The sequence below is a fragment of the Lissotriton helveticus genome, chromosome 3_1, assembly GCF_964261635.1.
Source record: "Lissotriton helveticus chromosome 3_1, aLisHel1.1, whole genome shotgun sequence".
In the NCBI taxonomy this organism is placed as follows: Eukaryota; Metazoa; Chordata; class Amphibia; order Caudata; family Salamandridae; genus Lissotriton; species Lissotriton helveticus.
In genome coordinates this window covers 116121533-116149271 of record NC_136061.1, presented here as the reverse complement: position 1 = coordinate 116149271, position 27739 = coordinate 116121533, and the positions used below count along the sequence as shown (strand labels likewise).

The 27739-nt window shown below is 43.0% G+C and overlaps 1 protein-coding gene across 1 annotated transcript in view; it reads left to right on the top strand.

Moving 5' to 3' along the window:
- TEKT1 (tektin 1) overlaps positions 1–23324 on the top strand; it is a 112664-nt gene extending 89340 nt beyond the window's left edge. Inside the window, exons 6-8 of the mRNA XM_078683538.1 lie at positions 3201–3423; positions 20632–20828; positions 22984–23324. Coding sequence (XP_078539664.1) covers positions 3201–3423; positions 20632–20828; positions 22984–23143 — 580 coding nt within the window. The 3' untranslated portion in view covers positions 23144–23324. The remainder of the gene's footprint in view (positions 1–3200; positions 3424–20631; positions 20829–22983) is intronic.
- The last annotated feature ends 4415 nt before the right edge of the window (positions 23325–27739 follow it).

Here is a 27739-nt window from a genome sequence, read left to right as displayed (position 1 = left end):
CAGTGGTAACCCCAAATGTGTAAAAACGAGAATGTACCAGAATCCCTAAATGTGAAAAAATAAAATTGTAGCTACATCCTTAAAGCAATAAAAGAGAATAAAGTCTTATTTGCAAACTGCAACAAAATGAAACCTCATTCATGGGAAATAGGTCTACAATAGATCCTAAAGAGTATCAAAACAGCCATAACCGAATATTTCCGTATCTATGAACTACTGTAAACTCTATAGTGGCATGTGATTTGCTATAAGAAAGTTCAATAGTCACATAAGTGCAATATCTCCTCTTTCACAAATAACTTGGATAATGTGTTCTAACAGCTTTTCCTTAAACTTATTTTTGTGCCATTGACACGTGCTTACTTCTTGGCAGTAATATCCTTAGTCATAGAGCATGTGCTTTCAAAGAGCCAAACTGAATAGCCCCAAGGCACTCATAATAAGATATAGGAACTGAGTTGTAAGAAGGCATTATTACTTGTTCATGATCACACAATTCGATCAAGTGTGGTAGTTGGGATGTATAACACAGGACTCTTGAAAAAAGGCTACAATTTGGACAAAAAGGCTGCAAGTTGGACATTAGGTGCACAGCTACTAAGACTGTCTGTCATCTGCCCAGCTCCTTGCCTGCCAGTCAGTCAGCTACGAGCACCATGTAATCAAGTAGTTGTAACCCAATTTACACACAAAAGCAGAAAGTAATGGTTATACAAAAATGAGCACCCTTGCAAGTCATTATTTTCATGCACAAATGGGCAAATTATACTAAACTATTCCACAAAAATCCAAATCTTTAATCGCTGACCTCAGCCTGCACACCTTTGTATCCAGCCTTAGGCTTGCCTTGGGTGGCAGCTACAGCTTCCTGTCATCTGGCAGGTTTTTTCAGAAAACACATCTTTGTTGATGGCCCTGGCTTGTACAGCCCACCCCTCTCACCTCCTCCAGACTGGAAGCAAAGAAGTAAATCATGTCTGTACAATGAATAAATGTCCAGACGTGGAGACAAAAATACATGGCATGTCCTTTTTATCTCTCATAGAACTGTGGGAGGTCACTGCCTGCAGGAACTAGAGTTATCTCCAGCAACCAGCCATGATTATGGCATAGAAATCACCTCTGAGAGGTGGCAGCTTCATCGATGTGCTGCAAGACGGCTGTTATGTTGAATTCATTCAAAGAATATACTACTAGGAAATAACAATATGCTTCAGATGAAACACAGAGGAGAGGAGAATAAAAGGGCACAATTTATGAAAAATAATTTATGACCACATTTATATACAAACATACATTGAAGAGAGGTGTGAGGTTTCTGCACCTAGCTGTTATCAGCCACCTGAAAGTATAATCCGGGAAATATAGAAGGCTGAGCCTCACCTAAAGGATCCCCTCACCTTGCACAACAGAGACTGCAGTCCCACCTCACTCCCACTATCTACCAAATGGCAGTGTTCATGAAAATTAATCATACCTCTTTGTGAAGTAAAAGGCCTAATCGAGTTCTTAAAGGAGCCGTATCTCCACTCCCTTAACTTCACTGTATAGGTCTCCTCCCTCCAGCTTTAGTATATCTGCATATATTCGGACTGTCTGGGAAAACAACCTCACCTCCGTCTCGTGGAAAGGCTGGGCCAGTTGTAGATTAGTGTGACCCAAGAACTCAAAATCAAAAGTCACGTCACCAGATATCCACTGGTGGGAACCCAAGGCAGGGGAACAATATTGTACACCAAGTAGGAAGAGTTCTAACCCCAATACAAAGTCACAAAGTTCAAATTTCAGTAAGAAGTCAATCATTTTTACTAAGGGCACTAGGGCCATTCAAGGAGAAGTGGGAATAAAACTATCCCAGACTATTCCTCCTCCACTACGACAGTCGCCATTTTTAATTCGCCAGCTGAAAAGCTGTCCCCCATCGTTGTCAGACCCACTGTAGTCATCAAAATTATAGTCATATTAAATCTGAATCATTGTTTTCAAATTAGAGATGACAATCTTGATTTACAATATTTAAAAATACAGTTTTTGAATTTATCTAACAGTGTGATAATTATAAATCTGACAAGTTAGAAATGTGAAGCAAGAATCTATAATACAAGATGCTGTGGTAAATAAAATTAACTCTGTAAATCTGTGGCTCTTAACTTGAGGTCCGGGGACTCTTGGGTGTTCGCAAAGTCAACTCAGGGGATCCGCGATTGCTTTGAAAATTAAATAATATTAAAAGATTGATAAAGTGTATATAAATAAAATAATTCTAAGTGTAAAACTAGAAATGTCTGTAAATGTGAAGGAATTTGAAATTTGAAGCTAAAAGTTAAATTAGTATCCTCGAATTTATTTGTTGGAGCAGTTCAAGCGCATCAAACATAATTTAGTATGGACAATGAGTGGCCTCAATTGAATTTAGAAATGCTCCAACCTTCCCCTTGCAATTACAATTTTGACTTTGTTTTATATTTATTTGTGAATTAAATAAAATATTTTATAATTTGTGTATTTGCTTAATGAATGCTTGTTTCTGTATTTTTGTTGCTGGAATGTTTTGTGCTTCAAATCATCGAAAATACTTAGGTCGGGATACCCAGATTCCAGTAATGAATAAATAGGGGTCCCCATAATCCAGTAATGTTTCAGTGGGGTCCCTGGGTTCCCGTAATGATTACGTGGGGGTCCACGGAAGTCAAAAGGTTAAGAATTACTGCTGTAAATGATTGTTCCAAATGGGATCCATTTTTAGGATCATTTTACCCATTTTCTATGGGGTAAAACTTTCACATGCCTCTGGCTCTGGCTTGTTCCACACTTACAAAATGACCCATATAAAATAAATAAATAAGATAAGTTATAGGAAAGCCTGACTCCCTTTTTCCATACTTGAGGTATCCGGTGTGGATTGGTACTGCAATCTTTGCACTACTTATGAATGCTTGTCCCATTTAAACCACAATATCACTGTACTTCATTCATCCATCCACAAAGTATTTTAAATACTTAAAATTGTTTTTGAGAATTGTTTCAGATTACGTATACACACATATTTCACTAGGTGTTGTTGAAAGTACATTCCTGTTGGTGGTGGCGACAATTTAGATTGTATTGGCTTATGAAGGCATATCCTATTAAACCTCAGCTATGTATGCAAAGATAATGTCCCTTCCTATTAATGGTATTGCTGTATTGCTTAATTCTAGCTCTGTAAGTCCAGCTGAATGGGAAGATTATTCCAATGAAAATATTTTAAAGGCTGAAAAGCAAAGGAATAATGCAGCCTCTCTGCGGACGCTCACAGACAGCATTTTATCAGCAACGGCTAATGACATGCGCAAACAGTGCGAGACAGTGAACATTGCTCTGATGAACCGGGTGATGGAGACCAAGGATGCAAAGCGCAAACTGGAAGCTCACCTCGCGAAGGTAACTACATAAATGTAGGAAAATCATTAGGTGGTATTTTTGTGTTCTCTAATATTGAGCTTGTTCATGAAACTATCACTGCATAGAGTATTGCAAAAACTAGGTCTATGGCCTAGTTCTACAAGGTTTAACTTTCTTACTTAGGTCAGTGCATCAGATCTTCAGTATGAAAGTCTAGGTTGTTGTAGCCCCACACAACCCTTGAAACATATATTGCAGTACACTAAATCCCATGAAACTGTAAAGGCAAGTTAGCTACTCCATGCTTTCAGTAACGCACAGAAGTAGTCTTTAAGGTGTTAGTCTGCTAGGAACATTTCAATCATGTTAGAAATGTTCATATTATTCTTGCTATTAGCGACATGCACTACTGCTGTTTTAATTATATTCTATGTGGTTATTTCTCATGTACTAAGCAACAGGATGAGACTGTTGAAATACATACTTTATGACTTATATAGTGTAAAACATTTAGGGCATATTACCAAGGGTGGCGATAGGCAATTATCGCCGGTTTAGCGGCCGATAATTCTATCGCTCTATTAGAAAGCTGTCGCTAACTGATGTTAGCGACAGCTTTTAGGCGATAGCGAGCGGTTTGGGGCCCGCTTTGCATATCAGCTATATTTATCGCTAATGCAATGCAAAGTGGGCGTACCCAACCTGTTAGCGACTGAAAGCAGTCGGTAACGTCGCTATCGCCTATTAGCAAGGCAAGTATTCTCAGCGATATTCACACATTTCGCCGCTATTGCTGGATATTTTAGCACAATGGAGAAAAACGTTGCTAATAGCATGTTTTCTCCGCTAACATATCCAGCGATAGGCAGCGATAAAAAAATTGTCGCTAAGCCTATTTAGCGATAATTATCGCTACTTGTTGGTAATATGCCCCTTAGTGTCTTCTTTTAGTACAGTACTTGTGTATGCTGTTCTAAAGAACAGTATTGGGTTTGAATTACCCTGTGTCCCTGACCCCTTTTATGGGACTGTTAGTAACCCAGAAAGCACAGACACTACTTGGCAGGGCAGGACTCACAGGTCCGGAGGCTGTAGCAGGGTTGAACAGGAGGCAAGCCAGCAAGCCCTTTGAGTCACTTTGTATTGGGGATGTACAGATTCAGCTCCTGTCCTTCTCACCACCAGCCAAGGGGCAGCAGGGTAAGCACAGAAGGGAAGGAGTCCAGCTGAGTGACAGTCCTTTCTACAGCACAGCGGTTCTTCTTCCTGGAAGAGTGTCCTCAGGTCCAGAGTGTACTGAGTTGGTGGTGTCAGTGTCCAGTACTTGTACCCAGTTGTGTCTTTGAAGTGGGGGGAGACTTCAAAGAAAGGTTTTTGAAGTCCACAAGGTCCCTGCCCTTTCCACCCTGGCTTCAGAATCAATACACAGGACAATGCAGCTCTTTGTGTGGGCACAAGCAAAGCCCTATCCAGGTGCAAGTGGCAGCTCCTCCCTCCCATCTAACTCAGGAAGGCCCATCAGCCTAGGGATGGGCCATTAGGATGTGAATGACACACCTCAGCTCCCTTTGTGTGTGACTGCCTAGAGGGATAGGACAAAACCTAGCTGTCACCCACCCCAAGAGTGTATTCAGAGACAGGTAGAGGCATAGAATGTTTAAAGTAGGAAAATGCCAACTTTCTAGACAGAATGCAGAACAATGTCATACATTCACCCCAGTACAGAGATCTAGGCCTAAATACATCGTTTTTGTTCATGCTCATGGATGGATTTAACCCAGATCTCTTGACTGCATTCCATCCATCATTCGTTTGCGTAGCAACTTTCTAAAAGTAGCATCTTCAGACTTACAATTTAAAATCCGACTTCACCATGAATTTCTTCCTAGTCCCAATTGGAAATTACACTTATAAGATGGAATGAGGTGATCACAATGTTAACCTATGGGCAAGGTAGGCCTTTCAGTACTGAAAAACGAATGTAATTGTTTTTCACTACCTGGACATGTAACACTTAAAAGTACACAGCCAACCTTTTAAAAACACTGTGCCGTGCCCTTGGGGCCGTCTAGAGCATACCTTATGGGTGACTTATGTGTTGTAAAAAGGAAGGTTTGGGCCTCGCAAGTGGGTTAACCTACCAAGTCGAACTGACAGTTTAAACTGCACACACAGGCTCTAAAATGGCAAGACAGAGACATGCTTTAAAAGGCTACTAATGTAGGTGGCACAATTAGTGCTACTGGTAGCATTTAATTTACAAGGCCTGGGCACATGTAGTGCACTTTACTAGGAACTTATATGTAAATTAAATATGCCAATTGTGGATTTACCAATATTACCATGTTTTAGGGAGAGAGCACATGTATTTTAGCATTGGTTAGCAGTGGTAAAGAGCCCAGAGTCCTAAAGCCAACAAAGATGAATTCAGCAAAAAGGGGAAGAGGAAGGCAGAACGTTTGGGGGGACTCAGCAGAAAGGGCCATTTTGAATAGCTTGTTAGATTTAAAATCCAAACTTGCTGTTTTGTAGGCCTATGGTAATGTGTTCAGCCCACTGAACTACTTTTTTAGGTCTCACCTGGCGTTGCAGCGCGCATGCTCTGCTCGCTCTGCAAGGGCTTCTTGGAATCAATACGGTTTCAGAAGTGGTGTTTCGTCTCCACCAGTAATTTCTATTGGTGTGCGTCATTGTGCATCATTGATTATGCTGAACAGAGTGTGATGATTGTACTGGAGGCTTTTTAGTACCTTCTGGTTGCCACCCTGCCCACTTTTGGCCATGCCCACCCGGACCGGATCGTGTACGGGCAGAGTGACACGGTCTCCTTGAAAAGTCTGGTAGCACTCATTCTTTTTCATTTTAATCACGGTCAGCTTCAATTGCACAAGCGCGGTCGCTTCGGCCGCGCTTGTTTACTTACTTAATTGCACATACGCGGTCCGCTTCGGCCACGCTTGTATATTTACTTAATTACACAAGCGCGGTCCGGATGTATGACGTTACAACGCAGGCTATTACAACGCCTGCCTTTACAACGCGGTTTTTACATCGCAATCCATTACAACGCATAGCGCTTTGGGGTGCTGGATAGTGAAAAGTTTAATTTACTATTCCAACACCAGTCCCTGTGGACACTAGGGAAGGTGTTGGATAGTAAATTAAACTTATTCCCTATCCTAGAGCGCCCCCCAGCGCAATGCGTTGTAATGGTTTGCGTTGTAATGACCGCGTTGTAATGGTAGTGCGTTGTAATAATTTCGTTGTAAAGGTTGTTCACCGCGCGGTCCACTTTGGCCGAGCTTGTTTGCTACCAGTGGCGGATCTGGGTGGCATCGTTAACGTTCACTCTACTAAACAGAACAAGAGGATTTAATTGCAATTTGGAGAAGCGTGGCTCAATGGTTAGAGCGGCAGACCCTGATGCAGAGGTCTGGCCCGGGACCAGGGTTCAATTCCTGCCTCGGCGGCTCTTGGACTCAATTTCCCCGGACCTGATAATTCTCGCCTCGGTGCCTAGTCTAATCATGGGTCCCACTCTGTGACTCTGGGCAATAGCTTGTTTAACCTCCACAACGGCCCCAGCAGCGCTTGGATGCCTGGCTTCACCTTAGGGGTGCCCAGGAGTGGACATTTCACAGGAAAGCCAGGATGGGTTCCACAGCGGTATGAATACAGCGCTACGAGACCTCTGGGTAGAAGTGCGCTATATAAATACAAACACATTTACATTTACATTTGCTGGTGAGAGTACGGTTTTAAGATGGGTTGGCTTTGAATCGCTCGCACTAAACCTTCGGAGCTCTGCTCTCGTACATGGAGAGTTTTTGTTTATTTTAGGGTGAGGTGGGGTAAATCCTGCGTTCAGTTTGTGTAGTATGGTATTGGTGGACTTTGTCTTCAGAATGATTCAACTACATAATGTACGCAGAAGCTGTTTGTGATCCCACAATGGCTTGCAAATGCCCTTGCATAGTTAAATGACAAAAAGCTGCCTGTTCCTATGGCGCGGGCCAATCAGCAGGAGGCACCAGATCAAAGGGGAACTCCAAGCCGCTGCTGCCAGAAGGGGGTCAGTCCTCTGGTTACGGGAGTTGGGCTGGTGAGAACTCAAGCAGACTTATTCGTAACACACGGGAGGGTTCGCGAAATAAGCACCCGCAACACATGGGGCATCCCGCGTAATAACGTACACGGCAGGGTTCACAAAATTAACAGCGTCACGTCACTGCGGTAATTTTAAAGGAGTGCCCTCACGAATAATGCCCGTTTGCCCAATTAGTTGTGTTGCTGCAGAACGAGGACGCACGAGGACACACATTATTGTTATCTTGCCAAAATGTGACAACTCCAATCAGGGAAATGTCTAGGACAGTGGACACCAGAAGAGGCTTGGACGCCCTGACTGCAACCGATCATTATCCTCCAAAAAATTTAAGGCATTGACAAGGAAAAATAGGCACATTTACGATTTCCTCTCATCAATATTTTATTGTTTTGAATATTGACGAGCCAGGTGTGGTGTGCCGAAGTCTATTTTTGCAATGAGATATTTAAACAGTAGATTAAAGTTTCTATCAAACTTTGAGCAAGCAAACAATTGTGCGTGTTCAAGGAGCGAGGACGCTGGAAGACCTTGCAAGGATCACAGGACTGGAGCAGGTGTCCTAGTGTTTATGTGGCAGCAGCCTGGGAGCGGGATAAGTGTTTGTCCGCCTCTGCGCTTTCGTGTCAATGCACCGTAGTCTGTAGGAGTGATTCGTGATAGACGCATTCTAGGAGGATTTTTTTTTAACAGTATCGTTTGTGATATGTGTTTCGGATTTCTAGCCCGGGGCCATTGATATAGTGGATTTGCCGCATAAATCCAGTCGCCATTCTTGAAGAAAAGGCACATTATATAGCATTTGTTGTCTTTGTAACAACCAGAAGTTTCAGCTCATTGCTATACATTCGGCTCATAGTTTTGCTAAACAGCTACTAAGAGGTGACCAGTGACCCTTTGAAGTGGCATCTTGGGTTCCAGTAACTTTTGAATCGGTTGAGCTAGAAACTATGTTTGTCGAAACTGCTAATAGTACAGCAGGATGTGAATTATGTTTAGGTTAGGGCTCCCGGTTTTCCGTTTTTACGGATATATACACATAAATACAGACGGAAAACTATTTTCCATTGTCTGTATTTATGTTTAGAAGCGGAAAAATACGAGTAAAACTGTGCATGGATGAGGTCACCTTCTGGCAAGTGCTAATCAGCAGGGGGGAAGCACACCTCGGGCGGCGCTCGTTAAGCTCCTCTGCTACAATCTACAGGCGTCAAGTGAGTCACTCGCCTCAAAGACACTCACTTGCACACTTGCAGTGCACATTATGTTAAATGCAGACAGCCCATTGTCATTCTAAATGTGATAATCATCTGCAGTCAGAATGACAATGGGCTGTCCACAGCCTGTGCGAGGGTAACCAAGCACTTCAACACTTTCAGGTCGAGTTCGCGCTATATAAAACTGTTTCTCAACTAACAATTTCTCCTCTCATTAATGTTCTAATAGCGCCACCGAGCTCCATACGAAGGTGGTGTGCTGAGAGGGGCTGTGTGGGATTGGGTTTGCAGCTGTACATGACACATGCTTTTTGTAACAGATTGCGTTGCGATAACCCGGATGTCATGTAGGGTTATTGTGAAAGACTGGGCGCTTTGTCAGTGTTGGTCCTAAGGGTTTAAGTATGCAGTGTTTTAGACATGAGAGGGGGGTAATCAAATATAAGAATTAACGGATACAGTGATGTATACATAATGTTCAAGAACGGCTGTGATTCCTTGAGACATGCACTGACTTTACGCCGCCCAGCCCCCGGGATGTGGGCCCATAGGGCTGTGTTTTACTCTGAACATTACATGTAATTCCTCTTCAGCCCTCGGTCTCTCTGAGAGGCGACAAAGACCTGTGCCTTCTCTGTTTTCGAAATAAAAATATTTTCAACAAAAAAAAAGTATGCAGTGTTTTTTGAAGAGTTGAAATGATAGGTTACGGTGTAGGGAAGGAGGTGTGTGGGGTTTCTTTGACGAACAGCCTAACTACTGAGAACAGTGGGCAGTACTGTGTGGGTGGTTTTCGAGGCGTTTGGTAGGAGTACGTGCAGTGTGTTTGATGCTCTTGGTGACATTAATAATGTAGGTGTTATGTGTAGAGGTTGTGAGATGGGAAGCAATATATGCTATAGGCAGTGTCAATTTTTTATGTGGTTTTCTCTGCAGTGTTTTGGGTCTGATATGCAGGCCAGTGTTAATTAGTGAATACATTTCGGTGTATGTATGGGGAAGCGTTTCACACACTGGCATCCAAGCAAGGAAGCGCACACGCAAGGAGACGCATGCAAACCGTAAGCCGTATTGTAAAGTAGAATCAGAGAATCGTTTACATGAATCCAAATGGCAAGGACAAGTAGAGCAGCTTCAAACTGATCCAGCGTGGAAATGCTAGCAACGGTGTGAATTTGGGTAGAGTAGACACAGTGCATTCAGAATCGTAAGGAGACATTCAAGCGAATAGAGTACGATGTTCAGGAATCTCTTCAGGTGTCTTTAAAAGGGAATGTGGGCATGTAGATTTGAGCAGAAACTCAGTGGGTTCAGGGAAACCATAACCTGAACAAAAGGGACAGACATTTTTACATACCTCCTGAGGTTAATGCTGGCAACACAGGAAAAACAGTCACAGGGGTAACAAGCGCTATATTAATACAAACCCTTTTTCCTCCTCTATCCTTCTGCTATCATTCCAAATCCAAATAACTGACTAACCTATCCACCACTTAAAATGTACTTGCATGTTTCACAATACAAATTCAACACTAATCCTCTATGGGTGCTGGAGTAGCGTGCTACTCGCCAAAAAAGCGCTTTGACGCCTAGTCAGGGGTAGTAAGCGCTATATAAATGCAATTATAATACAATACAATAAACACTGAACAAAGCACGGGCCTTGAGAAGCTGACACCGGCCCATTTTGCCTGCTGCCACCAGGCCCTTGTCGGGGGGGGGGGGGGGGGGGATAGGGGTGCCAGGAGCTGTTTACACAGGGTGGGGGCCTGGACTTACTCGAATCCAGAGCAAGAGAGGGGCATGCAATGAATTTCTTGTATATTGTAGAAGTAGTGCAACACTAAGTTTACTCAATGCCCTCAACTTCAAGCGTAGAGAGGTATTTTATGTTCGCTGTATTTTCAATTGACATAAATGTGGAAAAAATACTAGCTATAGCGTCGTCTTTTGCATGTGGCAAAATATAAATGTGGATAAATACAGAAAAAATGCCCAAAAAATAAATACAGATAAATATAGACGGAAATGGCAAAAAAATAAATACCATAAAACCGGGAGCCCTAATTATGTTGTAGGTGAGGCAAATCAATAATGATGCAGAAAACGCCGCATTACCGCATAGTTATTACAACCCTGATAATGGCTGCTGATAGCAAGTAGAGTCTGTTTTGTTTTACAGCAAAGTGGAGCCAGTTTTCCGAAACGGTCAAATGTCCCCGGTCTCCTTTTAGTGAATGTGCAATTAATGTGTAGCGCCCAGTGTCGGCATTTTGCAATATCTAAGCGCTAACAGTTTTGCCAGATACAGGAACGAGGTGCAGAAAATAAAGTGATTTGTCTAGGATCACATAATATATTCTGTGGGAGGGGGGAGTGGGGATTAGGACGGTGCTCTTTCAGTCCCGTCGTAATATGCTAATATTATGTGTAGTTATTCTGTGTAGCGTTGAATTCCTTTGTAGCTTCTAAGCAGTGTGGTTAACAGCTGTTATTACTACCCAGTGTCTTAGTACTCCGTATGTCGACTTTTGAAGGCTAAAAGGGTTAGTTGGCCCTTGCAGGGTTTGACCCCTTGGGATGCAACAGCAGCTATCATCAGTGAACCCTTAAGGGGCGGAAACAGATGGGAAGCTGCACCGCGGGGGGCATGCGCTTTTAAGATAATGTAGCCATCAGATCACATGCTTAGTGAACTAGCAGACCTTTGGATGGTGGGGTGGGGGGGCATTCCTGCTGGTCTCTTGGGGCACTGCAGATCAACCTAATGTGAACTCAAGACAGGCTGAAAAACTCAATCTGAAATGGTGACACACTGTATTTGAGCGCACCTTTCTTTTTGGTGCAATTCACAGCGCCGGGGCTAGTGAATGAGCAAGTGGCAGAAGTATAAGGAGATAGGGGGGTTGTGAGGGGGGTATGGGGGGCAGATTGGGAGGGCCGGAGAAAGAACAGGGAGAGCAGCGTAACGAAATGGTGATGGCATGACCCCAACGAAGCTCTGAAGTGGATACATATTTAAGGGATATAGGACATGGATTATGATGAGAAAGGGGTTAGTAGGGGGCAGCATTGGCCAGGGTAGATTGGGAGAGCCAGAGAAAGAACAGGGAGAGCAGCGTAACAAGATGGTGAGGGCATGGCCCGCAAGTTTGAGCTATTGCTATTGTAAATGACAAGGCCTTTTATTTATATTTTACAAACAAAAACACAAATAAAAGGTGGTGGACCAGGGGTCACCAAGTCACCTAGGGTAGCTTGACACTAAGCAGTAAGGCTCATCTCAGGGCATTTGTGTGAAGTTTGCGTTCCGCCCATTCAGTAACTCAGTGCACATCCATCCCAAAAATGACACTACACCTTAATTTTTATAAAAGTAGAAAAAGCTTTATATTTTCCCTTGTTGTCAGTTACTTATTTCTTGGGCTCATTTGCTGTTTCAGTATCACATTTACAAGGCAAATTAGGGAATACACTTCTTAATCTTGTAAACTTTTTCTCTCCTCCTTATCTAACTTATTACTGTACTTTTGACTTTACATTAGACATTCTCTGCAGTTGATTGGTTACCCTCTTTACTTTACACTCTGCGAACATTTAGGTTTCATACACTTAGGTTGGCACCTTGGCACCCAAAGGGTGACACTCTCTCCCCTCGAGCAGGTGAATATTCCAGGATTTCCTAGGTCAGGTCAGCCAGAGTATGTGGTGGGGGGCGCGGTTCTGTAGTTGGAGCTCCGGAGGCTGTTCAGGAGCCGGGAGGCTTCCTACAGCGGTGGCAGCTCAGGACTGGGAGGCTTCCTACAGCGGAAGCAAAATGAGGTCGGCAATAGCAACCCCAATCGAGGCGATACATGATTGAAGGGCTCTTCGAGGTGGCATGAAGGCTAACGTTGGCTCTGCAGTCCCACCAGTGGATTAGTGTTGCCGGTGGCTGTGGGGTGGCAGGGTCCAGATCGATACCTAGAGCTCCTGCATGGACCCATACAATGAAGCGGATTCATGACTGGAGTGCAGTGCGACGTGGTGAGCCAGCGCAAATACCCGCACTGGCAGCCGTATCAGAGGGGGACCCTGGTAGGTCACGACAATGCGGCCCTTCAGCGCCCACGATGATGAGAGAGCGGCGATGAGGAGAGACAAGTCCACCCCAAGGGAAATTTGTCCAGCTGAGGCGAAGTGTGTCCTTTGGCGGTGCAGCCCTGATTCGGTGCATCTGAGGGTGGAGGAGTCTTTTCCCGTTTGGCTTGGTGGGCTTCATTCTGTAGCAGAGTGGCGAGGCCGGCGAGTTGGGTGTGAATGTTTGTGGCTAGGGGGTGGATGGCTGGGTAAACAGTGGGATATTTACCGATTTGGAAATCCCTGATTCGGGAGCTTCAGGGTAGAGCTCCTTATCATACAGTTATACTGCTAAAACTATGTACAACTATATTGCATACAAAAGATAACGTGTGGAAATCGGTTTTCAGTGAATATTTATCATTTGCACCAAGTGTTTTTTTCTTATTTGTTCTGGTCATATGAAAATCTTTCCTTCTGACTCGCTTTAGAATTACAAAAAAAAATGTGCTTCAATTTTGCTTTTTGAACTGTGAAATGTTTACAGTTCATTTACAAATATTTACATTTAGTTGTATGTTACAAAAATGACATCCTACAGTCTTTCCCTTTCACAATCTCTGAACCCCAGCAAAATAGTCACTTAATTTTCTTCTCTGACTGCAAAGTGAAAAGAGTTTGTAAACACCAATCTCCATGTTAAAAAACATAAGCAGCATTTTGTAAGAAAGCATAGCCTGACAATTGACCTTTGTCATTGAAGCGCAGCAAACGTGACAAAATAATTACAGAATTTAAAGGCATCTTTATTTATTGCTTGAGCTTTTACAACCCACCAAAAATGGACTTGGGATCCACAGTTTGGAAAACAATACTCTATGTGAAAGTTGTTTTTTCGTCACAAACTTCAGTTACGTTCATCAATGTTTTGTTTCTAATCAATTGGACGTTTTCTGGGTATGCAGCAGTACTTTTGTCAGAAAGAAAAAATGAATTACTAATATGATGATTGAAAGATACTGTTATGATCAATTAAATATTTGTTTTTGGTTATTTTGTGAAAACATTTAAGTGAATGGTATACAAGTGAGGCTCTCTTTTAGGTTCAGAACAAGCAGTAATTGAGGTGTTGGATGCCTAAAGCATAGGAGACTTTGAAGTAGAGTTTTGTATCATCAACATATTTGTGAATCTTGATGCTGTTTTCTATGAGTAGAGCTCTTAACAGGTCCATGTATAGGCTGAGGAATACAAGTGGTGGCAAGGAGCCCTGGGTGACCACAGGAGATAGGACTCTTTGGTGAACTTGATGTGCCAGAGTGAGGAAACTGGTGTGGGTTGGAAAGGTAGGACGGGAACCATAGAAGAATTGTGCTGGTGGATCTCATTTGAGACTACAGGATGCAAATGTGGGTGGGACAGTTGACTGTGTCAAGGCAGTTCAGATGTCTAAGTATATCAGAAGGCATGGGTCATCTTCATTTGTGGTCAAGAGGGCATCATCTATGTTGTGTAAAGTAGCAGTTTCCATACTGCACTATGATTTGAAGCAGAGTGGTAGACTGGTAATCATGCAGGAGAAGCTTACCACTGATATGGTCTTGCAGTTTAACATAGCCAGCTTTTTCAATTATCTTGTTTATGAACGGTATGTGAGTCTTGGCCTGTAGTTGGTGAGATCATCAGGGACTAGTGTACTTTTGTTTAGGAGTGACAGGATCTGGCCTGTCTTTCCAGCTTCTGGGAAGATCCTTTGAGTAAGGGAGGTTTTGACAATGGTAAGCAGGAGTAAAAGAGCTTCTCCAGACAAAGCTTTGCTGAAAGACATCATCTTCCTAAGAAGTAGCTTTGAGAGAGTTGAATATGTCAGTAAGATTGGGGGGTATAGGGCTTTAAAGGCTGACTATTGTGGAGTTCTACGGGAAGTGAGTGGGTGTAAGATCTGAAGCAGGCTTGGTGGTGTTGATGTGCTGTCCGATGTTCAGTATTTTTTCATGGAAGAAGAGATTGATGGCATTGCACTTTTTGGTGGAAATAGTAATAGACGGGCCCAAAAGGGGGTGGATCCAATGCATGATTGTCTTGAACAGCGTTCTGCTTCTTTTGGCGGCTTTATTGATGGTGTTGGTATAATATTTTGGCTCATGTGATGGTACATGGGTGCCAATGTTTATTGTACTGGTTCATGTATATTCTATATTGGTTCACTCTTGTAATGTACTGGTTTGTGTATGTAACATATTGGCTGAAATATGCAACCTATTTGTTTCATAATGTCCTTGTACACTTGTATGGCTACATTGTTCCTATGCAATACATATTGGTTCACTTTGTTACTATACTGATTTCCTGTGTAATATATTGGTTGTGGTGTATATTGGTTGGAAAGCATTACATGCTAGTTTTTAAGCATGATGTTCGGGTTCTCATGTGTAACAATACCGATTTGCATGTATAAAGTACAGGTGGGCATGCATCATTGTATGGCTCCAATAAGTAACATATTTACATGTAACCACAATATGTGTTTGTCTAAACAACATACTATTTTCCAGACATCACACAATTTTGTGCACACAATTTAAATGTACATATTGTTATGTGCTCACTGTATAATACCTGTTTTTATGCCATTCACACTGGTTGATGAATAGCACACAACTTCGTTTTAATGGGTTTTGCAGTGAAGAATGTATTTCAAGTATTGGTTTGCTCGCACTACACTATAGATTGACTTAGCTGATTTAAGAAGGTGGAGACAATGGCAGGGGTTGTAATGAAGTGAAGGCTCAGTTTTCTGAAATCGTTGTGGGAGAAGTCACTTCCTGTGAAACTGTAAATAACTTGTTGTTAGCCCCTAGATGTAAATGCCTTGGATCTTTTCCTTTTGTTATCTGTTCACAACTGCAAGGTTGTGCTTTTAAAAGTAATGTTTTACATTTAAAACTGCTCTCCTGGTGAATCTAAGCATAGTCAAGAAGTGCTTAAATTGGGAATTTGTTAATCACTGTCACATTCTAATGTATATATATGTATATATATATATATATATATATATATATATATATATATATATATATATATACATTAGAATTATATATATATATGTATATATATATATATATATATATACACATTAGAATGTGACAGTGATTAACATATATATATATATATATACACAGTTCTGTTTAGACTGTGACAACAAATGTATGCTTCCATATACAAAGTCTATCCATGTGTTGCTGTGCACCATAGCAGATTTAAAATAAAATGGGTAATGATACAATGTAATGTAATGTCATGGGAAGGCTCTGTATTTTGATTTACCCATCCTCTATCCTGCCCCAGTAGACCTCTGGCCCTCCTTTCGGCCCGGTAGTCGCACTATGGAGTGGCACCTATGTATGAAGAAAAACAGGTAACATTGTTCACCGTTTGTGCTTGCTATTGTAAGGATCCCCAAAGCCAATAAAAATGTTGAGTCTACACTTGGTCATACCCTCTGTCTCTTATTGACTGTGGGTATCTACAACACATAGACAAAGTACAATTCAAAGTGCACTCAAGTCTCCACTAAGTCGATCCAAAGTAATTTGTAATTATTCTATCTTGAGTATTCAAACAAGATGCAACCAACATGTCTGTCCACTGCAGGACTTTGTCAAGGCTCGCAAAGATGCAAAGCATCAGTAAATAACAATCTCAAGGAGGACAGAACTGCTCAGTGCCTATGTTATTTAACATGTAATATATTGTGTGTGGTTTCTCATCAGTTAAAACGAAACCCACCCAATGTGTCTGCACAACATTGTATCGCCCTCACTGTGGGATAATGCAGTATACATATTGTACTCCGTGAGATTGTGATTGCATGATGACTAATTCCTTTTAAACTGTAAGTGCAGAAGTCCTTACTTTATACTGATAACATCTAACTGCAGCAGAAGCACAGTGCTGTCAAGAGTTCAGGCTGTGCTTTAAATGGGCTGGTACTATCCGGTACTAAGTACCAGGACTTTTTTATTTTGAAAGGGAGAGTACCTGCACTTCTCAAGAGTGACGTGATACATTTAAATGGAAAGTACCGGCTCTTCTCGGAAACAGGCAATTACAGGGTACCTGCACTTCTACCATTCCATTTCAAGCACTGAATTCAAGTCATGCCGCGTGTTTGCATGTCGTCACCGACAATCCTGGTGTTGGTGTGTTTTGCATAGAAAGCTAATAGGAGCAGAGCCTCGTGGTCCAGATGGCAGTGGGAGGAGTGGCCTGTTTTCTGGGGGAGCAGGGCCTCATTCCCCAGATGGTGGTGGGAGGACAGACCTGGTTTCTGGGAGAGCATGTCCTGGCATCTCTGAAGGGGTGTAGAAGGAGAGGCCTATTTTCTTGAGGAGCAGCTTGGAGGCATTTGGACGAATCGGCGCAGAGTGAGCAGATTGACAATCAGGAACTGCCCTCTTTTGAGACATGTAAAGGATGAGCTGTCCATCACCTCGGAGGGTCTCATACTAAAGGACAAAAGGATCATAATCCCGAAACAGTTGCGCCAAGGAGTCGTCAATCTAGCGCACATAGGGCATAGAGGCACTGTAGCCACGAAAAGAGCATTGCGGGAACGGGTCTGGTTCCCTATGCTGGATCAGATGGTGGAACTTACACTGAAAGACTGCCCACACTGTCAGCTAGTAAGTCGAGAAGATCCCACTGCTCCGCTTCAAATGTCTGAAATGCCGGATGGCGTCTGGCATCATGTCGCAGTGGACTTCTTTGGACCGCTACAATCCGGCAAGTATGTCCTGGTCATAATGGACGAATACTCTTGTTTTCCAATTGCGCACCTCACAACGTCAACCAAAGCTGCCATCACAATACCGATACTTGATGAGGTTTTCGCAGCATGGGGCATACCGAAGGTAGTGAAAACAGACAATGGCGCCCCATTCAATGGACAAGATTTCGCTGAATTTGCCAACCACCTCAATTTCAGACACCGGAAGATCACTCCTTTGTGGCCCCAGGCCAATTGAATGGTGGAAAGATTTATGGCCACTCTAAAGAAGACCATCCAGCAGGCTGAGCTTTCAAAGTGTGATGTGCAAGTGGCACTAAATGAAGTATTACGCGCTTATCGAACCACACCGCATACTACTAAAGGCAAATGTCCGGCAACCTTAATGTTGGGTCACACTGTACGCACCAGAATACCTATTTGGGAAGACACAGCTAGGGATCCGTATCAAAACTCTGAGCACGAAGAATTAGCAGCCACAGACAAAAGGAAAAAGGAGAAGATGAAGGAATATGCAGACCGACGGAGTAAAGCTGCACTGCCTTACATCCATGAAGGAGACTGGGTGTTGGTGCGACAAGAACAACAAAGAAAAGCAGACTGTTAATATCTTGCAGGCCCACTACTGGTGACAAAACAAAAAGGCTTTAATCAAAATAACAATACCTAGGCAACTTCAGGGTCCTGCTAAGATATCAGGTACAAAAGCACAATGATAATTGGAATACAATTGTGGTGTATAGTGAAGCAGTGTACAGGACGAATAAGCTAATAAAACAATTTCATATAATGCAAATTTATTTAACAAATTTCACAAAAAGTATTATTTTTTGAAATAAAAAGAACATGTACATAAGCATCAATAAACAAATTAATACATAAAATTTCAACACATATAACACAATTAAAAGCAATGAGCACAAATAAGGTTATACATTTATAAAAAACAACAACCAAGTGGATAAATAAGGAATCTCTACGCGCGTTTCGGCGTAACAGACGCCTTCTTCGGGAGACCACTTGTGATTTCTAAAATTGCACAAAGGTGTGCGCAAGGTAAATAGTTGCAGATGTCGCATTAGTGACAACTTGACGGTTCTGCCACCCTATTTATGGACTTGTGATAGTGCAGACACAATCGACTAGCTGTCCTTACTGTTTAACGCACTATGACTGACTGTCAACAAGAATGTAGTCAATGACCTTCATGAGAGTCTGCGGGGGGGCAGGATCATTAGGAGATCCCGAGGTGATTTTAGAAATTAATTTATCCAGTGTAATAGAATCAAGAAGTGGAAATCTGTCCAGCAGACAGGGGGCAAGAGAGTCGGAATCAGTTGTGGTAGTGGGTTCTGTGTCATCATTGCCTGTACTGAAAGAGGAATAGATGACCTGAATCTTCTGCGAAAAAAAGTAGCTAGGTTGTTACAGCGGATTTGTGCGCCATCGGCTGATAGACGCTCCTGAGAGGGAGAGATAAGAAATTTAACTATTTTGAAGATTTCTTTAGGGGCGTTCGCAGCCAGATTAATCTTTGATTCATAAAACTGAGCCTGAGCAGATTTTATATCAATTTTATAAAGCTTTATTGCGGCTCTATACTCTGCCTTCTTAGGTTGAGAACGGTCCTGCCTCCAAGCTCTCTCGAGTTTGCGGCAGGATTGCTTCAATGTTCTAAGGGCGGGGGTATACCAAGGAGCGACTTTGGATCGTGTTATGGATTTCAGGGAACTCCTCGGGAGAACTTGATCGAGGGTACTGGAAATCCAGTTGTCAAAGTTGACCGTGGCAACATTGGGATTGGTCACCTTCTGAGGAGGATGTTTGGCAAGAGCCCGTTCCCATTCAGGAAGCGGGAGTGAAGCCCATTTCCTTCCCCAGTGTTTATTGTGATTTTGTGAGGTGGGGGGGGAACTTATGGACCACGTGAAAAGTATTAAAAAATTATCAGTCCAGGGCAATGGAATGGGTATCTCGACAATAAGACTCTCTAGATTACTATAAATGTGATCTAGAAGGTGTCCCTTGGTGTGTGTCGGATGAGAGCCTTTTTGGCGCAGATCAATAGCCTGTAAGTTAGATCGGAGACTATTGGCTGCTGAATCCTGGAGATCATCTAGGTGTAGGTTTAAGTCACCTAGCAGGGCCTCACAGGCGGTAGAAGGAAAGGCCTGTTTCCTGGTGTGTCCTTCAAGGAACTAGTGCCTGCGGGGGTTAGGGCTGCATGACTGCATTGTATCTGCAACAGCAGCATCGGGTGGGCTTTATTTAGTCTTTTTCCACAGGCTCCAGTAGCAGGATATAGCAGGGAAGGAAGTTTTCTTTTACAGGGAGGGCCACTACCTGGCACCCTCCGGCCCAAATGTTTCACTCAAGTCCTGCAAGAACGGCTGGATGTGCAAGGATGAGCTCTACGTGCTGGAGCAGAAATAGCCGCAAGATCAGGGCAAAGCAGGCAACTACAGGAGCGTGCCCACTAAGCTGAGGGGGGCCTGTGGGCTTCTACTTGCATGATGCCTTAGAGGTGATGTGCTGTCAGGTAACTTAGGTGCACGTTTGGGTGGTAAAGATGCTTATTGTGCTTGCTCTGCACCAATAGATGGCAATGACAGTGCATGTCTTGGTGATGACTCTGCAGTATTGAAGGGTTTTGGTACTCTTCTTGGCAATGGGGTATTATTGTTAGGTAACCCATCAGTGAATTTCGAGGATGCTCTCTGTCTGATGCTTACTGGATGCACTACTGAATAATGAATGTTTGGATTACTATGTATGACGATAGCCTACTATTTTATGATGCACCAACAATGCATTAATGTGTGTGTAGTGACTACATAACATAGATATTTCATGTGCTTAGCCAGAAGCATGCTTTATTTTCATCTGAGGATTTGTGTTTCTAATGGGTGTCCTGTAGTGAAGGTGAGGGGTCCTTTTGTGTTTTCTGTCCTATCTGCTGAAGTTACAGATCAGAAATCCAATAGCACCACATAATATTCTCACCCATTACTTAATAAGTATCACAAACGTAATCAGGATTCGTGCATGGTTCACTTACTTGTCTTTTTTCTCCTCAGGTGATGGATGAGATTACAAGCCAAGAAAAGAACATAGATGGCCTGAAAAAAGCCATTACTGATAAAGAAGGGCCTATCAAGGTGTCTCAAACACGTTTAGCAAATAGGACTTGTCGGCCCCACGTGGAACTCTGTCGTGACCCAGTACAGTACCGGCTAATTAGCGAGGTGCAGGAGATTACCACAAATGTTGAAAGGTAAGTCAAATGTTCCTAGAAAACTTATGTAATGGAGCTTAAAGAAACAATGGAAATCAATACAGCATTATAGCCTGCTGAGGGTTATACCAGTCATTCGAGTCCCTCTATCGGACTTATAGGCCTGCGCCGCAGGTGAGGCCCAAAATGAGGAGGCAGGCCTTTAACAACCAGTACAGCCAGAGGAAGAAGAGCTATAAGGCAATTAGATCATTCCACCCACTGTGCGTAGAATGTTGTAAATAAAGCTCACCAAAATGAATCAATAAATGGAAGAAGCGTGTACCTGGTTTGACAGCTTAAGCTCTTGGGGACTGTACTGTAGTCTTTAAACTACTAATTACTTTAGCTTGCTGCAAAGTACAAGAGAATTCAAACTATGTGAGATTGTGTGTACTTATTAGCCTTGAACCAATAGTAGGATGGTGGGCACATAACCATTCCTACTGGAGGGTGGTTGAAAGAGTAAATGGTCCTTGTTTAGCACACTCATTGGACTGAACCATATCTTGGCCCTTAGTTTAAGTAACAAGCAATTATTGTCTGCAGTTGACTGACCTGGACTCCCAGCAGAACCAACAAGTGATATTGTGGTTGATCTGGTACGAGTAGCAGATAATTTTATATTTTTTTAGAGTAGCTGTGCAAAGTCCCCTACCTCATAATGAGAGTGTGGAGTTTTTTATGCATTCTTCGATTTGCTGTGGATGTCGAATTGCTGAATCTTGTAAAGTTCTAACCTGCTCAGAATACTCCTGGGTGGCAGTTGTATCTGAGAACCTATTCACCAAGGGAACAAGCTTTCGTGCATGTGCAAATGTGCAAGCAACGGTATAATGCTCACTCTGCATTCTGTAACAGTGTATTCCAATATTTTGAAAACCATTGCATAGTAGTGTCAACATTAAAAAAAATATTGATTGATAAATGTTTTTTAACATGATGAAAGTGCACAATTTCCTTCCATGAACAGTCAGTGAATTCTTGGTTTTGGTCTGTAATGATTTGTTTTAGGATGTGGATTCCTGATTTAGCAATAAAATGCCTGATCTTTGTAAAAGTATCAACAATTATTAGAGTATCTTTATTTTCTTGAGGTGATGGATTATCAGTTATACATATCACATGGAGCCTCTCCACTGGAGGAGGCAGACTTTACTTGGAACAAGATGGCTGTGTTTTCTAGGTCAGTTGTAGGTCAGTCGCCCAAGGCCACGCCCAACTTTCTTGTGACTCAACTACTCCGACCTCAAACAAAGACTAATATTGTGCTACTTTACTGCAGTTATCCAGCTCTGTTTTAAGAAATAGACTTGAGAATTGGTGTTCTCTACAATCAACCAAACAGCTGACTCTGAGGACATTACTAATGCTATCATTCAACTGGATAGGCTTGTGGTTCTTAAAAAACTGATTGATAGGTAATTTGCTAGTAAGCAGAGACCACGGGGAACCTTTATTTTCTTTGGTGAGCCAAAAGGGAAACAATCTGCTCTGGACCACACAGCGGCAGGTTCCACTTACACAATCCAAGCTATTGACGTCCATTGCTTTAGTGGTTAACAGATCTGCCCACAAGCAAATTGTGTTTCTGTTGCTAAAGTGTGCGTATCGTAAGAGAAGGCACAGATAAAGCTGTTAGGCACCTGCAACAGTGTGCTAGGAAAAGTTACGCTTTGAATAAACGATTATGTGTGTCAGGATCTTTAGTGACTCATTTCTGCTAACGACAGATGGGTAATGACTGAAGAATTGCAGGGATTTAAAATTAATTAATAAATAAATAAAGTTATTCCATGATGTAAGCTTGCACTTAATACTGTCTGTTTTATATTTTAAACTATTGAGCATTACACCCAATCTTTATGTTTGGCATTTTACATGTTGCTTGAAAGGATAGAGGTGTTAGTTGTTTTTCTGTGTTCTTCCTACCTCCCAAGCTCAACCCTAGAGGTTTTGATGTCATTAGGTTGTCTGTATGTCATAGGGTGGTTACCAATGAGCAGTGGATGCTGAGTGGCTGCTACTGATACACCGGGTGGAGAATAATTTCTACCTCCTATGCAAATGTATATGCATAAACCGTGTGCCCCTGTCCCGTCCTCCATGCCTGAGCCTTATTAGCATTTAACACTATTGTTTTATATGTGTGTAGATTGCAAGAGACGCTGGCACACGCAGAGGCGGAGCTTCGAGGTCTAATCCGCAATCAGCTGTCTTTGGAAGAGGAGATCCAAGTGAAGGAGAATTCACTCTTCATAGATGAAGTGATGTGTATGCAAATAAGAGAAGCCATTTCCATTAATAATTTCTGACATGCTTCTGAACACTACGTGATATCCATCATGGCTGCCGGTAGACACTGTTACTGATTGAATGATGTGATGTACCTCAAAGACAAGCTTTCAATGGAGGATAATAGCGCCTGCCTTTTACAAGCCAGTGAATCATAGAATAAGGATTCTTGATTTCATTAAAACGTTTTCCATCAATTTGCATCGTTGTGGATTGTTCTCTCTTTTCATTGTGTTTTTAGTCACTAAATTTGACATTTAATTTGTGACAGATGCTATTCAGTATTCCAGGGCACAGTGGTGGCTTTGTAGTATTCAAGGGTGTAGAGCAATGGAGAACCAAAGAGCAGGGTTGATTTAAGAAATTCACAGCTCTCAGTTCTGTGAATTTTAGTCAAGGAGCATCCAGTCCTATTGATGATTTTGACGGCCTGAAGAAGAGCAGTGAATAGTAGTCTTTGTATGAAGGCAATCAATGATTGGTCAGGGTAATATTTTTCCATTGCAGACTCAAACCTTAGTTGGTAACATTCCGCTGCTCCTTTGTGCTGGGTGTCGGGTCAAGGTGGTGCACAGAGACCCCTCCCTATTCGGTATATCCGCGAGATGGCTTGGCTGAGCTATCTGTGCTGTTGGTTCTTTACTTATAACACGTGACCAGAATCTCTGACCCTCTCAGTACTCTTTATATTAGGATTTGGCTGAGGTTTCGGAATTGACGTGAGGCCAAATATCATGGAGGATCACTGCTGATGATAAGAGATTGAGGAACATATTTATCAACAGTTTTACCTTGCTCTTGCACCATGCAAGGGGGTGCTGAGCACCTTGCTGGCCCTGCGTGGCTAGGTTAATCTGGAGTAAAGCAAGACAGAGAAAGCCGCTACCTTGCGTTACTCTGCCCCAGGTAGGCATTCCATTTGTGGAGTGGGGATGTGCCACGCATCCACCAATCGATTTAGGCACGATCCCTTATTTACCATTAGTGGTAGCCCTGGGAATGTGTCAAAATGCCCCGCCTCCACAGGGGATGTGTAACGAGTAGAAATATGATTATTTCTCCTTCTTCTTTCCTCTTTCTGCAGGGCACATAGAGAAAGGAAAATGCCTCTGGGGATTCTTTTTGTGCAGGAAAGTGTCCCTTCCTGCACGAAAACACACCTGCCTAAAACGCGGGCTCCTTTGCACCATGGTGCAAAGGAGCCCGCGTTGGCACTAGGCAGCACATTGTGCGCCAGCACAGACAGAGAGCAGGAATATGCTGTATAAAGTTAAATCTGGCTCATTCGTGACCTCTCTTTCACGCAGTGCCGGCAGCAAAGTGGCTTGATGCGTTGCATGAAAATGTGAAAAAATTCTTTGCCCAGAGAGATGTTACATGGATGGAGCATGGGTGTTCTCCCATATCCACCCATGGAATTTGGAGCATTCCCATATTTACCATTAGTGATAGACCTGGAGAAGTGCCAAAATGCTACGCCTCCCTAAGGGAAGTGTTATGAGGAGAAATATGTTTATTTCTCCTTGTTTTATCCTCTTTCTATGTGTGCTGCATTCTGCAGCTTACGGAGAAAGAGGAAAATGCTGTTGAGGATTGTTTTTGTGAAGGAAGGTGTCCCTTCCTGCACAAAAACAATTCTGTTTAAAATGCAGGCACCCTAGAACCATAGTGCAAGGGATCTTGCATTGGCGCTAGGCAGCACATTTTGCGCCTGCGCAGCATGCATTGTATAATGTAAAAATACGCCACATTCATGCCATCTCTCCTCCACGCAGCACAACACAGCTAGCTGGCTTTCTGCATTTCGTTGCATGAAAATTTGATAAATATGCCCCTGAATGAGTGTTCAGCTAGCAGCTGTGTAGAAGACTAAAACCCCACACACCACAGCGTTTGCGTGCAAGTGCTTTTTTTGGAAATGGCAAGCCAGGAACTTGGTGCGCCTACTTTGGTCCACAAACATTACATACATTTATAGCCTGCCCACCGTATTGTTAACTGTGCAAAGTGTAACAGTGCATATGCAGGTCCTTGTTACTCAACAGTTAGTGCTGATGGAGGGAGGTGATCAATGCGTCCACCAGATGGTAAAGCCAACGTCGGATAAGCAAGATTTAGTGTAAATCCTCTCCTCGAAGGATGATGATTGATAGGAAAAAGAAGTCCATTGTTACACAGACCTACCTATTTTAGTCTAGCAGTCTACTGTTGCTCAAAATAAAAATGTCTATGGAGAGTGTAGCAGGCAGCCTGGTTCCTCTTCACTAACCCTTGGACAGGTGGTCTGTGGTCCCACTCGCCAGTGAGGAGAAATGGAAGTATGTAAGGCCCTTCAATCGCATGAGGTGGTTGTGATTTCCATGGAACCCACCATAAGTTGATGCCTCCTCTAGCATCACCTTATATTAAAATGGCAAAGGCTAGTTGTAAATATATCATATTCACTCTGCAGAGGTTTTACCTATGAGGGGTTTTAACTACAGGTTCAGATTCTGGAAACTAATGCCACTTACTTTCCAGGCATTGCAAAGTGAATTACTTTTTAGCACAATTTCTCACCGTTGAAGTCAATAGGAGGAAAGAGAAAAATGCACATAAAATCACACAGTTGAATTTCAAGGTTCACCTTTAGAATTTAAGTAGGTAGCAATGCCAGGCCCAATGTTCCACCTGTGGATTCTCGGAAGAGTCCCAGATTTGGCCGGGAGCAGGGTGCTTAGGTCATTGGTAGCTGGTGTGCTATGAAGAAAGGGTCCACTTGAAAACGCACTACACAAAGGGACTCAAAGGTAAGTCAAGGGGGTCCCACTCAAGGGAGAAGGTCGGAGGGACCTCAAGACCATGGTTGTTGAGTCCTGAAGGCAGCAGGCAGGATTTGGCACCAATTTCCTGCAGCAGGGCTTCAGTCTTTGGGTCAGCAGCTCTACTTTGTCCTTTTCTTCTCTGTGTCCGTCGAATCTAACTTCATAGTCCAGGGATGCAGCCTAAATACTAAATTAAGAGGTGTTAAAGGGATTGACTGTTAGTAGCCGATGGGCTACCTATCTTTACGGTGTCTACACCCTTTAAGTGACCACACCTTGTGGGAAGAGGCACTACCCTGATCCCAATTGGCCAATTACCCCTCAACCCAAGATGAAATGAAAAGTGGGCTCTAACTCGCCTGCCTCACCTGAAGGGTGGTGCTGGCTGAATGGGGACCACCCTCATAATTTACCTACTTTCCTTCCTGTCCTCCCACCAAATGTGGAGCAGGAAAGGGGGGTTGGCATCCTCCGCTAGCTGGAGCTGCCTAAGTCGCATTTCAAAGGTGGCATTGCCTTTGAAGCTTCCCGCCTTGGAAGTCCCTCCTTTCCTAGTGAGGTGGTAAGCGCTCCGCCCAGAGCCAGCTTCGTTTCTGGCCTTTGCAAGTGCTGGCCCTCACCCCACTAGATCAGAAACATGTCCAGTGGTGGTAGGATGGCTAATACTAGTTAGAGACCACACTAGTGCTTGGTAGGCTTTTAGGGTACCATCTAGAGGGTCTCCTATGTGCATTTATTAATACATCTATCACTGGCATCAGTGAGGATTTATTAAGAAATGAAGTTTGATACCAAATATCTTAGAGTACAGTGAAGCTATCATGGAGCTACTAACTCATAATGACAAGTATCCAACCCATGTACTCTACATGGCTTCCTTGTGCACTTACAATATCCAAGAATGGTCTTGATATTGTAAGGTCATATCTGCTCATGCAGATATGTCTACACATGGGATATAGTGCACCCTGCCTTACGGCTGTGAGGTCTGCTCAAGCAGTGTATGTGGGAATGGCACACAGGGCTGTGTGCCATGTTGATTTTTCAGTTTACTCTGCACCAAGACACACGGCCTGCAATGGAAGCTTGCGTAGTCTTGGTGAGCGGTCTCTGGGGTGCCACAATTGGTGCTGCAGGCCCTGTGCGCCCTCTACAGTACCATTGCCCTAGGTACCAGGGCCTTACAGGGGTGGCTAAGGTGTGTCAATCATGGTTTTATGAAAGAGATCTGCTACTGGGAATCCGGTTGGCAGGGACACAGTGCACTTTCAATTCTAAATCACAACCTACACAAGGCAAAACATGGGGGCTAACCATGTCATAAGAGGCACTTTCCTACAGATTAAATCACATGTTGAAAACATTTATATAAACACTGCAAGTTTGTTGGGACTTTCAACGAGTACTTTTATCTACCACAAAAAAACATTGATTATTCGAGCCCTTCATAGACTCTGGGCCTCATTTACAAACCTTCGACGCACGGCAGCACAGCACGCCTTCCTGATGCGCTGCCGTGCAACAGAAGAAAATAGCAGGAATGCGCCGTATCTACAACATACTGCGCATTTCAGTCCATCTCCCTTGCGCCGGCACACAGCAGCCACGCACCAATGCAGACACCCTTTGAGGGGAGGAAGGAGTGCAAGAGGAATAGAGCTATAAAGTACATACACTCTCTTGGAGTACTGAATGAAAAAGAAAAAAATAGTTTCCTAAATTTGAGCAGTGGAAGGATACAAGTAAGCCAATCTAAAGGATTTTTAAAAAGCTACACTCCAGGGGAGGGACAAACACGCTTTTCAGCCACTG